This window comes from Caenorhabditis remanei, chromosome X (assembly GCF_010183535.1).
Source record: "Caenorhabditis remanei strain PX506 chromosome X, whole genome shotgun sequence".
NCBI lineage: Eukaryota > Metazoa > Nematoda > Chromadorea > Rhabditida > Rhabditidae > Caenorhabditis > Caenorhabditis remanei.
In genome coordinates this window covers 6021894-6040049 of record NC_071333.1, presented here as the reverse complement: position 1 = coordinate 6040049, position 18156 = coordinate 6021894, and the positions used below count along the sequence as shown (strand labels likewise).

Sequence of the window (18156 nt, the reverse complement as noted above, 5' to 3'; positions counted from 1 at the left end):
TCGTCTATAAAACTATATTTTTCAAATAAAAAACTGGACCTAATCGTTGCTGGGTTAGCAACATACCATACTTAATTGATCGAACTGATAATGAAAACACATGAAAATACTTACCACAAAATCTTCATTTTTATGATAGAATAATAACTTTCCCTAGAATACATTGCTTGAATACAACGACAATTTGCTAATTGAGCAGTTCTCGGTCTAAATATCAAAGTTGTCTATGTCTTCAGACTAAATCAGGTCAAAAGACATGTCTCAAGAGAATCTTCGAGTGAGACCGTGTAAAACACGGGTAGAATTACGTAAATTTGAGAGATGAAAAATGAGATGCATTAGTGAGGGTGTTGAATGAGTTCAGGCAAGACATAGAAAAAGAATATGTCTTTCTTATTCATGAATTCTTGGTGTGGTTCAATGCGAAATCAGGGCGACCTCAGAAATTTAGTTATTCTTTTTGAAAAGGTGACAAAAAAGGGTGAATAGACTTTTTGTTGACTCCTGCTAACTTTTGCCTACGTGTTGTTAGTACGTGATTTTCAAATACCTTTTTAGAACCTCAAAACAACATTTTTGAGGATGAGGGTCCAACATGCTGCCAATTGCTAGTCGTAGATCAGATAATGTTGATTTAATAAGTGGGATGACAAATCGTGCGCAATTTTCAACATGTTTCAATCGGAAAATATTTTTTTCAAGTATATTGACATTCTTAGAACTCAAAAAGTGACGTTTTCGCAAGTCTATCATTATAATTTTTGAAAAAAAAAACCGAATAGGCTCGACTTTAAAAAAGGATTTGAGAGAGAGAGTCTGATGGATAGAATCTTCTACACAAAAACATCTCAAAATGCTTGAATTGACACAGAACGAAACTATTAAACTTGTTGACGTAAAAAAGCCTTTGAACACAAGACACGTTGACATGGATTGCAATTTTTCTGTCTGTCTATGAAAAAAAGTGACCGGAGAAATTTCAAAGTTTGAAAATTACGCTATGTTTATCCTGCTTGATGTCAGTCACAAGTCTAGAAGATAGAAAGAAAGAAAATAGATGCACCGAATTGACGTCAATGTAAACGTAGTAAATTAGAAATGGAACATTGAATTGAAATATTGAGATAAATGAGATAAAGTGGAAACATATGGGATAGACTCATTGACATTTTCTCACATCAGTTTCTCTCCAACATTACACTTCAAACAACCAGAAAAATTTAGTGGAGTTGGGAAAATACTGATGTTCGTGTGTGTCACGCGGAGAAGCAGTGGGAAGGATAATCGAGGAATGTGGGGCTCTTCCGGAAGTCACTCTTCCCAACAATGACGTGAACGGAAGACGATGGTTTCTTGAAATTATGATCGAGTGGAGAAAGCATCCATTTTTGATGATAATTAGGTGAGAGTGAGCCAATAGTTCTTTTTTTTGGTCAAAAAAATTGCACATGAAAAAAAGGCAAGACATATGTGCATACTGAATATATATTTTTGAACCGCATGCAGTAGTAATACAAACTTTTGATTCTTAATATCTTTCTAGAACTCAGAAAATTCTTCCCCCTACAGAAATTCATCAACATTTTGAAAAGCCGGAAAAGAAGTTGTTATCCAGTCAGCTGCTGTTCAGCAATTAAGAAAATACACACTTTCTCACATGTATGTGTAGTTTGCCACTGTCATTTCACAAATCAGTTGTCTCGAAAGAAAAAAAGAAAAACAAAGATAACAGCTGATATGATGAGAAACATGTGTTTCTATTGTCTAGAAATTTCACTGATCAACAAAGAAGAACAATTTTAAACAAGCTCATAATTCTCAATCCATATCACCTCTTCTTTAAGTGAACTTTGAAGTTTTGAGGCCGCTGGACGACCAGAGAAGAAAATGAAAAAAGATGAAGACGAAAAAGAAGAGAAATGAGTTTCATGTTTCGCCTGTGACAAATGGTGACTAGGGACCCACTTATTGAGAAGGCTTACTAGCGTAGAATTTAAGAAGCTAACAAGAAATTTGTGGTGTGGGATTGAAAAATTGATTCAGACTTGACTTGCGGCTTCTTGAAAAAGTTTTGAGTTTATCTTTTTGCAGCATCAGAAAAACAAGATCCGCTGAGAGTTGGTGTGAATGAAAAATGAAGTTAAGGGGATGATAGAGGCTGCAGAAACATCTTGATTTCCAAAGCCAGAAATTATGTAACAGACATATGACAAGAGTTTGATAAATAGTGGCACTATATGACACAAAAAGCTTAATATTCTGAATTCTAGACATTTGGAAAGAAAGAAGGAAAAAAGTGAAGTAAGACAGAATTCGATGTAACAAACTTAACAAACGGTGACGACGACGTCGGTACGTAAAAGCCCATCTAACGAAAAAAAGAGAAAAGAAGAACACGTAAACAATTGAAAAAAAGGCGGAGCAACAAAAGAAGACGTAGTATGAAGGATGGATGAGATGGAAAAATCTGGAGCTGATGAGAAGAAAACGAACCCTTTTCCATCACTTTTTTCTTCTACCACTCTCTTTTTCTCCTCCTCCACCCAAAACTTCCGGTCTTTGACAAAAAAAGTTGGCTACCACCCTCTTTTTCTCGTATTATGAATAGACGAGAAAAAAAACATGTATGTGTGGAAATGACGAAAAAAGGATGAAAACATGAGAATACATGAAAATCGCTAGAATATTTCTTCAATTGTTACAAGTTCCCTGGAGTAAAATTTTTGGTACATTTTGGTTCTGTTCGGTTTCCGTTTTGCTTTTCATGCACATGCTCTCTTTGAGGGCAATGGAATTTTCAAGTTTTTTTTTTCTGAGGAAGAGGAAGACACAATATTTCGGAGCAAATGGGAAGTGGAGAAAAGTTTTGAGTATTTCATCTTTTTGAGTTCAGTAAGTAGGAAGAAGTGGTCTACATTATTTGTTTGAACATGTATTTGTTGGCCAGGGACCAATCTCAAAAACTGGAAAAAATTTCTTCAGATTAAAGCCGTTGGGTAGTACTGTAGGTTCCCATTTTATTTCCTATTTTCAGTAGTTAAAATGTTTTTGAAGTTGAATTTTTAGAATCTTCACAAGTAATTATATAACTGATACTGACAATCACAACCTTTCTATTAGTTGTTGATGCATTTCAATCGGATGACGTAAGTGTGACAGTAATAGTAACAGTTTGGAGAAGATTATCTGAGTAGTAACAAAACTTTGACCACACAGAAGTTGCAACGCCAAAAAAGGAAAATTCTGGGTGGTGAGGGTGGAATGACTTTTTTGTGTGCTTGTGTGCCATTTGTTTCGGTTTTCTCTTCATTGACTATTTAGTGACTAGTGGTCCATCTAAATTGGAAAATGAATAATAAATGGTTAGCAGAAAGTGAGGTGCACAAAGTGAGTATCCAAAAGTCAGAATAGACTACAAGAGAATTGTGGAGTAAGCTGAGTAAAGTTTTCATTTTTGTGTGGCGGTCTGAAACATCGAATACTATGTGTATAGTTTTCTAAAAAAGACCGATACTTGTAACTGTAACACAATAAGAAATACCAATGGGATTATTTACCAAATTGTGGTATTAAAACTCTATCCCACCTGTACAGATTATGCTTTTGACTCACCCGAACAACATTTTTGTTTTTGGAGTTGGTACTCTAAACAAGACTTAGTGTATCCATGTAGTCTGCGAGGGATTGTTCTCGAAGTCTACTGAAAAATGAAAAATGAAAATGTCTCAAACAGAAAAAAAAAACATAAAAGAACAAAGAGAAGAATAAAATTGATGTCCCTCTAAATGATGTGATGATTTCATTTTAAAATGTTTATGCTTACTCTAACCTTGGTTACAAACTAGAAATCAAAATTTCGAAGGAGATAAAATTATAAACTTTTCCGAAGAACACTTTTGAATTGTAAAAAGCGAGAGGACTGAGAAAAAGGAGGAGAAGGGCAAAAAGTGGTGGGTCGGAGTATAATTAATATCTTCACTTCACATTAGAGGGTGGTAGTCGAGAACAACAGATGATGTTTTATAGGGCACTTGGAAGAGTAATTATGATCAGTTAGTAAAATGTCAAAAGGCTAGAAAACGGAAGCATCCGTATTTTTAAACAACCATTCTTCAGTTTTGCGGAGTGTATGTCATGCAATCAAGTCATACTGAACAAATCCATTTCCTGTTCCTCCAGACCCGTCTCCCTTCGAACAGCAGGTTAGCTTCATCACACGTGACTCTAAAACTCCGGTCATCTTTACCTTATAGATTTTATATTCGACATTCATATTGCCAAAACTTTGAGTTAGTTGTCTTCCGCTGCAGCCAACTTTTTAAATCCTTCAGATCTCAATTTCTCTATTTTAACAAGCACTTATTCAACACCTACGTACTCCCAGTTCTAGAACGCTGCTCTGCCATCTACTTTTCTTTTCCTTCTAGCATCCTCTCTCATAAACTAGAAAAGCATATTCGATCTTCCACTAGAGAAGATCTTCAGAAATCCAATAAGCACTATACCTCTAACATAAATCGTGTCAAAGTTTTTGACTCCTACCAAACCCGTCGACTCAATTTCCAATTAGTTCATTTTTATAAATTCATCAGCGGCGCTATATTCTTTCCAAATTCAAAAAATATTGAAAAAAAACATACTGTAGCTCCTATTTCTTAATGTAAGAAAAAGGAAACGAGATACTAGAACATTCTTCCCAAAACTTTTCTTCATCATGAATCCTGACCCCCCAGGCTTATCTAGAACACGCCTTTTCCCATCATCCATTTCCGTTGCCTTTTTTATTCCTCTTTTTTTACTATCCTATCCCCTTTCTTTCCATTTGTTCAATTTGTCTAACAGCTACTCTCTTGGAGTACATTTCTCAATAAAACCAAGAAGCAAACTGGTTAACAAAAAAAAGGAGGAGTTGGGGGTGAAAAATGAAGAAGTTGACAGAGAGAAGAAGCAAGTGGAAGTCATGCCACCCGTCGAGACTCGAGTAGACAACGAGGTCTCCATCTTTTTTTGCTCTTCGGATCGCGTTCGGATAGATAGAAGAAGGAATTTGAGAAGCGAGTAAAGAACGGAACTGCACAATTTGGAAACCAAAGCTAATTTTCGAGAGTGTCAATTACTCAACAATACCTTGAAGCAAAGTGAAAACTAAGAATCCGAGAACAAAAATAAAAATAACCCGTTGTGCCTCCCAAAAATATCCGATCATCTTCAGAATGATTTGTGATGCGTGACGTTATGTCATCGTCAACGTCGTCTGTGTCGGAAGAAAAATAAAACAGCTCTTGACGGGTTGTTTAAGAGAGCGCCGGGACGTCCGGAGCTTCTTCAGAAGGTGTATTCTTGAAGGGAAAGTTATTGGTGTGAGTGCGAGTTCTAATCGGACGGAAGGGCAGTGTAAATATTCAGAATAAACAGAGAAAATGTGGAAAATCTTTCATTATTTGAATGAAACTAGAAAATATGAATGTCAACGAAAACTGCAATGTATCAAGTATATTGTGGTTTGTGGTCTAGTTAGAGATTCATAGCTCAACATTCAGAAGTTTTGAAATCCAATAATTTCGTAACTTTTGTTAGAAAGGTGAGTAAGCCAAGAATATGAACCATTCCGTTACTGAGATATTGATGTTGCCAGTTTCCTTTGTGTTATTATATATATGTACACTAAATGCTATTAGTTAGGCTGTAAACACAGTCAAACATAGTAACCTCTAATGTGAGACCGGAATTCAATGGCTTCTGTTTTGAAGTACACAAAACGTTTATGACTTCGGTATACGGTAACCAACAAGCGAAAAATTTCGAACTGGTCGAGACAAAAACAAAATTCGAAAAAAAAACAACGGGAGTTGGAAATCTGACGACTGATCTATCTTGGAACTAAAATGACTCTCTGAGCACTTTTCATAAGATTCTAAAAAAGGCAAAGTTCTATTTTTGACATCTTCGTCATCTATAAATTTCCCAAAATAGGAAATCCTTGAACTGCGTTTCCTTGTCAGGTTCGTCTGTCCTCCTTGTCAAAGGCTAATCAAAATCTCACATACTTCACACTCAAACGAGAACTCACGAGCCAGAAAAAAAAGAAGAACGAGAAGAAGAAAAAGAAGAGATGGAAGCAAAGAATGTGAAACCTGGGCAGGTAAGCGAAGCGCCAACACAACGACGAGGACACAAGAATTGTTATAAAACATATGCCTTGCTCTTCGCTTCCCGTTTGTCTTCTTCTCTCCAGGATTCACTCCCTCTATCTTGTCACTTGTCGTTTGACCTATAGTCTAGGTCTATTGAAGAGACACGAACAAGACGAAAAAATTGAAGTGAAGCAATGAAAAATGAAAAACACGACACAATACATCCTGTCACCCCATCATCATCATTGTCAATGGCAATGAACAGCAGGTTATCTTCGTTCTTCTGTCTGATCCCCTGAAGAAAAGAGCAGAAAAAGATTGCGTTGAACAGAAATAATGTGATTGTGTAAAATTGAAAACATCTGCTTTGTCGTAAAATTTATCCCAAGGTTTATAGAATTGCAAATGACACAATTACACAAGAAAATTGAAATTAAAATTGAAAATCGGTTCCTCATGTTTCATCATTATTCTTTGTCATTTCATTTTAGTTATCCACTCGTAATACAGTTATCATAGTCAACATAATAAAGTTTTTGTACATGGGGAATAGTTATTCCAATATGGCATTGTAATTGTGAGCCTTTCTGATAGCTACAGTAATCTTAGCCTATATCCTGAACAGTAATTTCAGTTCAAAGACGGTAAAGCAGGTAACCAAACACTAGAATGATAAATGACATGAGATGAAGTACATTTCTCGGAATCTCGAAAACTTCTTCTCTAGCCCTCTGGTTCATCTCATTTTTTAACTGTCCATTCCGCTTCAATTCTTCTTGCAATTGACGCTGAACCTGGAAAAAAGGAGAAAAGTGAATAATGACTGAAAGCAACAAAACAAATGACTTACACTCGAAACATACTCCAACGCTTCTTCCCATTGCTTCAAGAGCTGCTCATTTTGAAGCTCAAGTCTCTCTCGATCCACCATCGCTTGCTCTAGTTTTGATTCGCACTTGCAAGACGATTTGTCACATCGGAAAAGGTCACGATGACAATCATCGGAGGAACGGAAGAGGGATGATGAAGTCATGATTCCACCACCACTACTTCCACTTTTTTCTGAAGAACACGGCGAGGTCGAACTGCTCGATGCGACGATTTCACGCTCAATTACGGTAATCTCGCTCTCACTGTTGATTGAATCCTGGAAAGGGAAAAATAAGAAAAAAGTAAATTTAAAAAAGCCACCTGACTAATCTTTTTCATAACCATACTGTTTTTACGAGTGAGATTCAGTAACACGGTAATTCTAATTACAATAGTTTCTTACACTACTTTGTTACACATGAAATAACTAGAAAAAGTTTTTTCATCATTCTCATACAATTATTTCGAACAATTTTAGTGTATCTTAATATTAAAACTGTGCTTCTACAGAAGTCACATAGAAGTGAAAAATTTAAGAAGCCGACTGTAGCACTGTATCGAAGTTTGTTCTAATTCAACAGTAGTTTTTTTTGTAAATTTCTTTTAAAAAATTTGCGGACTCATATTTTCTGAAGAATGTCAAAAATGTTGACTTCCTTTAGGTAAATTGAGACCAGAAATCTTCTAACCAAAAAAATTGAAATTTCCTTCTCACCGTATCATATTTGTTGTTATTGTCACATCGAATTGCCTGTAACTGCGTCTGAGATGCTGATTCATTTTCGAGAATATTGATTAGATGGTTTTGCTCAAAAATCAGTCGTTCCTTTCCCTTGATCTCTTCTTCCAACTGGGATATGACATTTTCTCGCATCAACAGTTTCTCATGAGAAATATTCAACTGTGATTCGAGTTCTGTCAATTTAGTTTTGAAGTCAATGCTATCCATCATCTGTAAATCATTTAAAACTTCAACAATCAGAACTTGGGTATTAAAAAGATAGGAAAGTCAAGAACATGTCCGAAGATGGTTTTCATGTAAAGTTTATGCCTGGTTTACGACAAAAAGAAGATATAAAGTTCTGTGACTGTTGCCTCGTTTTCTCTAAGAAGAAAAGAAGGAAATGAAGAGATTGGATATATGTCAAAATAAATGCAAAAAATGAAACAAATGTATTCAGATTCAGGACAAGAAACACCGAATTTTTGGAGGCAAAACGCCAAAGCGATGTGACTAATTAGGAGAGAGGAGCGTACGGGAGAAAATGGGGGAGAATTGATACGAGGAAAGACGGAGAACAGAAGAACAAAATGGAACAAAAGGGTGGAAGATGTTTGTGGAGAAAGTTTAGCAAAAAAGGGATATCAATCACAAAAGGAGATGTTTGGAAAGAGAAAGGGTGAGGAGCTTTGAAAAAAAACCAAAACTTGGATGTTTTGTTTGTTTAAGGAAGCCGAGGAAGAATCAAAGTGTAAATTTGTTGTAATTGGCTTGGTTTCATCGTTTACAAGCCAACAGAATTCCCAAAAAGCAACGATGAAAATTGTTGGGTACCAAAAAAGAAACAAGAAGTCACGCTTAACCTTCGACCAACTTTCGTCACCTGTCAATTGACCGGAAGGTGCCAAGAGTGCATTTCATTCCAATTCATGGCACCTTTAAACTTTTTTCTACTTCTTTTTCTTTTTTAAACCCCCGAAAATTTCATAGTTCGATGAAAATGGGAACGAGGTGAGAACACAGAAGAAAAAACAGTCGAAGTCAAGTGAGGGATCGGAAGTCTGAATTGTAGAGGAGAACAAGGAGAACAATGCAATAAAATATGTAAGAGGAGAGAAAAAGAGAAAATTGGTCGCAATTGAAAGATAGAGAGAGAACGTGTGGAAATGATTGATCATGATATCTTTATTAGAAAAGAAACTTGCTAAATTTTTTAATTGCGTCAGAACATTCTTGGAAGTGATGATGGTGACGGCATCATAAGGTTGAGTGTTTTGAAAATCTTTTTCTTTTGAAAAATACCTAGGTATGAGTATCAACAACATTTGAAATTTGGTGTCAGGTTCCGAAAACAGCAGAAAAACGTTCAGACGAATAGGAATCCAGTTCAAAGCTTTCATACAAATTGTTTCTATACACGTCTTCCCTTTTTGATAGCTTGCATTATTCCAGATAATACATAACCCAGAAGCCATTAAAAATCATCTAAAAATTATCGAAACGTAACTCAATATCAGTCTTTGATCAAAAATTGTGTTGATAAATGGCACGATTCATCAAAACGTACATAGTTAGTAAGTCCCGTAGAGAGTGTTTGTCGAAATGTCAAATAGAACCTGTTAGTACTTCAACTTTGACTTTGATCAAAGCTCTAATACTCAGAACGAAAAAAGAAAAGAATCAAAGTGTTCGAAAGTGAGAAATGAGGGAAAAGATGAAATCTCATGGATCTCCACTCTGATAATGTTTGTTTATTTGTGCACTTTCAATTGCAAAAATAGGAGAAAAAAGAAAAGAAGGTGAAATTGAGAAGGAAAACGGAGTTGAGAGTGACAGCGAGGATAACGCAAAGGAAAAAATGCAAAAAGAAGGGATGATGTGAGAGGCACCCCTTGTGGTTGTCATAACAATCTTCAACTTTCGTCACTTTGTCGGGACACCAATATGTCACTTTGACACAGAATGGCGAACTGCGTGTTTTGTGGTCAAGAGCAACAGGATCCCTCCCTGAAACGTTTCGCAATAGTTCCCGTGTGAATTGAGAACCCAGACTGAAGCATGAATATTGAACAAACAATAAAATGCATATGTTGTCGTGGTCCGCCTTTCTTCTCCCTCATCAGCTGGGAGCGGTGACAAAAAACCGCGGTCCCGCGAAGAAAAATGGAAAACGAAAGAAAAACAAAAGCCAAGAGGAAATGGGAAATGAAAATGAGAACGAGAAATAAAAAACGAGAACGCTATAAAAACTGAGAAGATGTGGAGAAGAAAAATATGTGAGAATTGAAACCGAACATCGAACATAGACAGAAAGAAAATAGAAATAGAAAACTGTCAGTTTAGCAAATAATAATTGGAGGTCAATTCATTGGTGTGCTCTCGTGCTCCGCAATCTATTCTCATTTTTGATCCACCCGTCAACATAAAGGAAGACGCGCGAGAAAATTGAGAGGCCTCGTCTCACTTGGAATCGGAGTCCACTACTTTACCTCAATTCATAGTAGTTGTGTACGACGTAATTTGAGATGAGAGTGAATTGGAAACGAGCCCTTCCTGTTTCTGCACTCTCAGGGGTTTTTCAAAAAACACTAATGCTGAAATTTTTGGCAAAATCAGAAAACACCAATCTTTTCGTCTGTACTCTTACATTCAAACAAAAAGTTAGCTCCCTAAATTTTCCAAACGTAACAACAAAAATTCAGAATAATATTTCTGATTTGAAGTCGTTGGTTCTTTGAAATACTTCCAAATCTCTAAATTTCCAAAAAGTCGGCGGAAAAAAGAAGCCAAAGATAAAATTCTATCCGGGCGGCGAAAGGTGAAAGCGAAGAGATAAATAAACGCTAAATGTTGTCATTTTTACACTGATACATCATGATTGAGGGTCAATTGGCAATGGCCCCCGCCGTTTTGCAGACGTTTGCCACATCTAACAAGATATCTTCCGACATACTCTTTTATACCGGTGAAAAGGTGCACAAAAAAGTTGCGGATATCAGACGTGGTCTTTTTCCTTATTTTTTATTTCCACAGTGTCAGTGTTGCGGGAAATTGAAGATCATAGCTATACATATAGTCAGACGGACACTACAACAGGATTTGTACGGAAACTGTTGGAAAAGGTGAAACGAAATAGATGAGAAAACCTATCCTAGCCGCTGGGTGTTAGATATCGCACAATAGACTTAACTGAAGAAAGATGAAATGAGGAAAAAGAAGAAAAGTTTTGAGAAATTGTGCAAAAATAAAATGGCAAAAAGACTAAAGGTTGGTGGATCGGTTCATGTTACTTCTAAGATATGAACGCACTTCCTGGAGGATAGAAAGAGATGGAGAAAGTCAAATTGCGTAAGAAGAAATTGACATGAATTGCGAACATTAGAAGAAGTGGATGCACCACTGACTGAAGCAACTGTCACCTGAGAGGGACCTCATTGAACACACGCAGTACACACAATTGTTACGAAGAGATATGAAATAAATGAACGCATTCTCGACTGACCACTTTCCTCTGGGTGGCACAAGCCGTGCATTTGAATTGATGATAACTGACTGATTGCATGTTACAGTGTGACACAACACAAAAAGGTCATGACATAGGTGTAAAGAAGTGATAAGAAAAGACATACTGGAGATAGTTTGGTGGAGAAAGTTTGTGCAGTTTGTGGATTTTGTAGGTTTCAAAGTCGCTTTTTAAGAATAAACAACAGAGGAACAGGAAGTGTGAAAGAATAAAACGTATGTCTTGCATATTCTGTATTCTGACTATATCATGAATAAGTGCGAACTTATTGACAGGTGCAAAACCACTATACACATAAGCTTTGTTAGCTCAAAGCACCAGTCAGTTTTGATAAGAGTCCCTATGGCTACTTGGACAAATAGTGACTGGACAGTACACTAAGTGTGAATAGAGAAAGTGTACTACGTTTTGAGGCAAGACCTATGCCCGAAAAAGCAAGTATTTGTATGACCAAAACGAAATGTCTGCGCGGGCAGAGACTACGCTACACATGCATTTACAGAGAACAAAAATGACTCATCCCAGCATACAGTTAAAATAATTTCTGACGGTTTTGGTCGAGAAAAATAGATTGGCTAGAAAGTACAAGAGGCAGTCAGAGAATGGGGACGATATGTGTGAAGAGAACTGTCACAAACTCTGAAAAGACACTAGAAGAAATATAGTTAATGACCGAATGAAAGTGTAGGAGGGGGAAGGATAATCCGAGGTTTAGGTGAAAGGGGGTGAACTATTCTTCATTTGTTGAAGGGAATGACGTTATGGGAAAAATTAAAGTTGAAACATCAAAGTCAAAACAAAACAAATAAATAGGTTGGTAGAGAATGAAAAATTTGCTGAAAAGACATAGTAAAATGTAGAAACCGACATCAGTAAAGATTTTTGACACCTCAATTTATTTCGCACAAATTATTTTACATTGGATACAACATTTCGGAGAATTACCAAACTTGAAACTGTTAAACTTGGAAAATTGAAAGAAATACTTGGTATTGACCAAAAATGACAAGTTGGTGTATGTATGTGACCAATTACTCGACGACCTAGATCAAAATAAACAAGAACATATTTCGAAATAGTTTTGGGATGAGATCCAAAGCGGGATAAAAAACGAAACTGAATGTTCTAAAAATAAAATGATTCATTCTCATATATTCCGTTATATACATCACAACGTTTTTCTCGGCACACAACACAAAAAAAGAGAACCGGCAACCACAAAGAGGGCACAAAACCAATTATTCCACATATTTATGACATGGAGCAGCCGGCGGCTCGAACAGCACTGCAACAACCATTGTAACTCGAGGCAAGTGAAGCAATCAGGGATGGACAAGCTTGCTGAAAATAATGAAATTTTTAATGTCACTTCTATTTTAGGTATTGAAACTTACTTGAGTAGAAACACCCTCATATTGTTGGCGGGAACTCAAATAGATCTGCACATATTCTTGGCACCAGTAGGGATCGGAAAGTGCGCATCTCGCTAAAAAAAGTTTTTTTTCTGACATGTTTGACTAAGTGTTTACTCTTGTTAGATGGGTGGGAGACGGTTTATTTACAAAACAGATGGAAAGGGACAACGAAGCGGAAGGAGGATGGGTTCAAAGTCAAATAAATGTTGGGTGTACAAAATAAGTAAGCGGGGTGAGAGGTGAATGGGAGATTTATTTTGATGATGTGATGGAAATTTTGAGGATATGGCAAATGGCAAACACGTGGAGTTTTTGTATTTGTTTTTTGGTGAGCAATTGTGGTGAGGATGTTATTTATCTACCGGTAGGACTCATTGTAGTAGACGATCCAGATTGATCAAATTGAACTCCTGATACTCCGGAAGGAGTTCCATATGATCCAGTTTGCCAGTTGGTAGAGGTGCTAAAAAAATGAAACAGTTAATTGAGATTTTTTTTTTTCAAATCAAATTTAAATGTTACTAAAACGGTGAGGGAGTGCAACTGCCACTCACCGATATGGGTAATACATTTCTGTGTTATTTCCAGCAACATCAAAAAATCTGGAAGAGAACCTGTAGGTTGCCTGGCCATTGTTGTTGTTGGTGTTGGTGTTCGCATTTCCATAGTAGATATCATTGGATCCGGCATCTCTGAACAATTGAGAGTTAGCATTGGAGCTGGTGAGCACTGGTCCTGGGAGTGGTCCGGTTCCACGGAGGTTCAATGTGGCTGGGGGAGCTTGATCACGGAGTCTAGTGGTTTTCAGATCAGATGCGCTGGTATATCCGATTTGAGAGTTTTGTGGTTGATCAAACATTGTGTAGGTACGTCCAGTGTATACGTTTCCTGTTCCAATATTGTTGGTGGCTGATGAAGAGGTTTGTGGGGAGACAGTGGAACTGAATGAATTGGAGCTCTGATCACGGAGTACTGGGTTGGAGCTGGAAGACCCGGATGGTGCGAACTGTCCGAACGGGTAGATATATGGTTGAGCAGTGCTTGGAGCTGCAATGAAAATAATTAAAGATAAAAGTTTTATGAGAAATCAAAAATACAACCAATTTTAGTTTCAAAAATACACTCAAAAAGGTAAAAATATTGTAATTATCTCCTCCTACCGGAATATTGCACTCCATTATTGTAGTTATTGTTGCCTGTTGTTCTTCCACTGCTTCCAGAATTAGAATTATAGTTGTACCCATAAATATTACTGCTAGATCCACTGTTGGAGGTTGTCGATGGGTTTCTCTGAACAATCTGCTGATAGTTGACTTGATTCTGCTGTTGGTTAGACAATGCTGGTCCGGTATAGTAACCATTCGCAGGGACGCTCGAGGAACTTGTCACAATACCATTAGAGTTTGAAGAACCACCTGAAAATTGGCATTGAAAAGGTTCGACTGTTTCTAAAAACACTCACTCTGCTGTTCGTAGTTTCTAAGTTGATCAAGATATGTTTGAGAGTATTCGTTGGCTAGCTGATCGTTCAAAAATTGGTAATTTGGATTTTGCACCAAAGATAAGCCACTGTTCGAGTTTCCGGTATTACTAGTGTCGTAGCCATAGATATTACCATACGCGTTTTGACCGTGAACGGCGATGACAGAAAGACAAACTAAAAATAAGAAAACTGTTATCCAAAAAATGAATGAATTGATGATTACCTAGTAGAACAGTAGAGAACATTGTAGCTGTGATGAGTTATTTTAAGTTCAGCTTTCACTTATATAGTGGTGCAAAAAACCGGATTTCGAATGGATGCTCTTCTACAACATATATTTAGAAAAATGGGCGGGAATGGATGACTCTTCAAAAAAAAAGACGAAAGGAGTAAAGTTAAAGGTAAGTATGGATGATCCTAACAAACTTCACTATTATTTGTTGTTTGCAACGCCCTCTTTTCTTTTCCCGTCGAGTCAACAAAGGCATGTCAATGCCCGCTGCCAAGTGTCTATGGCAGTTCATCCAGAGACTGAAATAGAAATTTGTAGATTTTTTTGAAAATGGTGATTGTTCAAAGCTGGGTGAAATGGTTTGAACATTGAAGAACTCAGAGAAGAGGAATTATCTAAGAGCGTGGTTTTAACAAGACATTCTTACCATGCAAACAGTTCGGTTTGATGATCAATGAAACATGCAAAAAGACCTCCCGTGCAAAAATCTGCCGGCAACTATCTGTTTGAGCATCTTAATGCAGTCTTAGGTGTTCCGATCAAAAACTGAGAGTGATGAGCAACGGAACAAGTGATATACTATGAGTAAACCGCATTTTAATATTCACTGTTATTGCCACACGTCCATAATTTAATTGAAAATACAAAGATGAGTAACTCCCATTTTCAATATAAACTGTTTTTGTGATTGGTATCAAAAAATTGTATCAGAAAAATCCTCCAAGAATAAAGGAAGTGGATTATATGCTAATCTTTTCTAGGAATAAAGCTGGAGTTAATCCTCCTAATTTTTTTTTTCATTTTTTCATGTTCCTACGTGATCTTCTTGCAGATTTACACGGAGTTGGCAGAATAGGGCAATTGAAATATTTTAAATTTCAAATTTTAGATGTTGTTTTCTTGGCTATTTTTGGACAAGCCATTGAATCACAACAAAAACCACGAGATTTAAAATCTATTGTGTCCGGTACAAACCCACACACCCCAAGTATTATTTTTTATCATATTCTCAACTCTCAATGAAAACAAGACACGATGGCTAACATTCGTCACATTTGGCTTTTTCGATAAATTCCATACATCAAACGCAGTTCTTGATCATTAACCTCGATAGGTTTCCCGACCAGAACAAAATCATAGCACAGTCTGTTCATTTCAACTGAAGCTGTAGTTTTCTGTGACGCTTGTTTTCATGTGCAACCGGAAAAGACCAGAGAATACCTATGTGAGCTTCTTTATAAAGGTATTCTTGCTTTTACATTTCAGTTCCTCTCTTTGTTCCCAAAATATTTCTCAATGCCCCAAAATCTTTTTCTCAATTTTTCATTGAAGCTCAATTTTAATGTATATTCTTATCTTTCACTATCTTTTTGAAAATTTGTAAATCTGAAAATACCAAAAAGAAAAAGATGATCTCAATCCTAATCTGAATTTTGAATTTAATCCGTTTAACCATTTGAATGAACTCGATATCCAAAAACTAAAAAATTGCCAAGAATCTGAAGATTTCAAGAAGAATCAGCTGTTTGACAGTAGGACGGGGATTCTTCAATGGTTTCGTGTGTTTGTTCAAGTGACGTGTTTTTCTCAAAAAGACATAGACATATATATGTTTTGTTGAGCTTGTGTTGCTATTGGAGATTTTAGGGTCTCCAGACAGAAACGAGTGAGTCGCATCGAGCTGTATTTTCATTCTGCCAAGTATACGAAGATGCTATCGAATGTTGATTTTGCGAGATGTCCCACATGTTTGGAAGATTATGGTAAGTATTATTAATGTGACATAGTTATACAACGTTTGTGTATTCGAAAATGCCTAGAATTTTATTGAACATAATCACTGTGATGAAAGACTGAACAAAGCAAAATAGCTATTTTTGATCTCATACTATTTTAAAATCTAATTATGTGACCTCCTTTTAAATTCTGAAAATATGGACAAATTGCGACTGTCTGTAATACTGCCTTTTTAATTATTAGTTCTAGTTTGGAAATTAGAAGAAAAGACAATTTTTGGTTACATCAAGAGTTTATATTTGTGTGACGTACATATGTAAATTTACCTCAGAAAAAAAAACTGAAATAAAAAATTTCACAAATTGTATTTTAGATGACAATTCACACCGACCATGTGTGGGATTCTGTGGACACTCCATTTGTTTGAAATGTCAGACGAAAATTGTGTAAGTATCGCTTGTGACTCGTTCCTCAACCTAATTTTTGTCTTTTAGAAGCTGTCCACTTTGCAAACGCAAGAACGCTTTTTTCGGCACAGTGATTAACTATCAGTTACTGGGTAAAATTCCTTTCCAGTTTTCCGGATCTCAGTTTATTCAATTTCCAGATGCATGCCTGGCTATTCGTCAAATGATCAATGAACCGAAGAGCCCAGTTGGTGGAAAGTCTCCAAACAGAGTGAGAGCTGTCAGTCAAAAAAGGATGACCGAGACACCGAATATTTCGCAACAAGTTAGTGACACAGACTAATAATATATTTTGAAATTACATTTCTTTTAATTTTCTTTTCAAAAATATTTTAAAATACATACTGCCTTGAATAAGGCTTCCAAGTCATGAAATGTAAACACGTAAGCATATGCACTTTTAGAAAAAAAGATTTAGATAATCCTTCGGACCTTTGCTCAAAATTTCAAAGAATCACAAGAACAAAAATAGATGAGATGCAAAGTTTGCTTTTGGAAGTAGGACAAAAGGAATGTAGGCTCATACCGGTTATGTATTTACGTTCATGGTCACGTTAGAACAAGAAAAACTAACTTTTTATGTTTTCAGGTTGTGAACGCTACTCGCAGAAGCCGAAGGACTGCCTTGGAAACAACCTTAGACAAAACGCAACAAAGAGGTATTGTTTTTTTTTTCAAACCAACAAGAAAACTTAAAAAACAAAATAAATGAAGTCAATTGCTTCAGAAATCGAGAACAATTGGATTTCTCAGCATATTCCGGCGCCGGAATCTCGTCGTAGAGACCGATCTTTAAGGCGACTTTCAGAGAGAATGGGTTAGAAAACTAATCTTATCAGGGTCAATGATCATCACATAATTTCAGTGGGTGGAGAGAACACGCCAGCCGTCTGCTACAGAACCATCTATACAATTCCGCCTCCAGAGGTATGTTTTAGTCTGAAAAAGGATGGAACAAAAGAAAAAGAGTTAACTAACAAGAAATTGAATTATTCAGAACTTTGCCGCCCAGGGAATTCCGTCCGCCTTCAACCGAATGTTCTTCGGACGTTCATGTTTTGAGATATGACGAGTTTGAACACGTTTGGATACTCTCATTCCATTTACTTTTACTTTTTCTCACTTGACTGTAATTGAAGCCATGTACAATGAATGAACTCTTTTTTTATCATCGTTTTTTCTTGTTTCTATCAGAAAGTCATATTGCTGAACATCTCAAATTTCAACCAAACAATAAAAAGAAGCCTCTGGAAATCTACAAACACATGATTCAAACCACTTCTGATGTTCTTCGAAAAGAAGACTGAAAATTAGTTGAGATACTTCTTCCCACGGTTCCCCACGTCAGTCGCCCCCAGAAACCTAGAGTGGTAATCCGATGCCGCTCCGCGGTTTCTTCTAACAATTCAGATGAACTCACACCAGTCTCCTCTCATTGTCTGAATCATCAATTCAACGACGCAATTGGCCCTTCTTGAATAAATCATTGTGTTTTCTTTTCCATCCATTTTCGTTTTTCTCAGATATTTTTTCTGAATCTTTTTGATTCTTAGAGCTTGATAGTGACTTCTAAA

The 18156-nt window shown here is 36.5% G+C and overlaps 3 protein-coding genes across 3 annotated transcripts; 1 reads left to right on the top strand and 2 right to left on the bottom strand.

The window, feature by feature from the left end:
- Positions 1-6769: 6769 nt before the first annotated feature.
- GCK72_023156 (uncharacterized protein) lies at positions 6770-7956 on the bottom strand (the record flags this gene model as incomplete). Its single annotated transcript, XM_003103322.2, has 3 exons — positions 6770-6928; positions 6985-7281; positions 7720-7956. The coding sequence occupies 3 exons, from the start codon at positions 7954-7956 to the stop codon at positions 6770-6772; spliced, it is 693 nt and encodes a 230-aa protein (XP_003103370.2).
- Positions 7957-12499: 4543 nt separating this feature from the next.
- GCK72_023155 (uncharacterized protein) lies at positions 12500-14391 on the bottom strand (the record flags this gene model as incomplete). The annotated part of the gene is made up of 7 exons (XM_003103226.2): positions 12500-12589; positions 12643-12734; positions 13026-13126; positions 13218-13710; positions 13824-14078; positions 14126-14320; positions 14370-14391. 7 exons carry the CDS (start codon positions 14389-14391, stop codon positions 12500-12502), a joined length of 1248 nt encoding a protein of 415 aa, XP_003103274.2.
- Positions 14392-16089: 1698 nt separating this feature from the next.
- GCK72_023154 (uncharacterized protein) lies at positions 16090-17651 on the top strand (the record flags this gene model as incomplete). The annotated part of the gene is made up of 8 exons (XM_003103222.2): positions 16090-16141; positions 16489-16561; positions 16610-16674; positions 16723-16847; positions 17172-17241; positions 17310-17399; positions 17448-17509; positions 17580-17651. 8 exons carry the CDS (start codon positions 16090-16092, stop codon positions 17649-17651), a joined length of 609 nt encoding a protein of 202 aa, XP_003103270.1.
- Between the last annotated feature and the right edge of the window lie 505 nt (positions 17652-18156).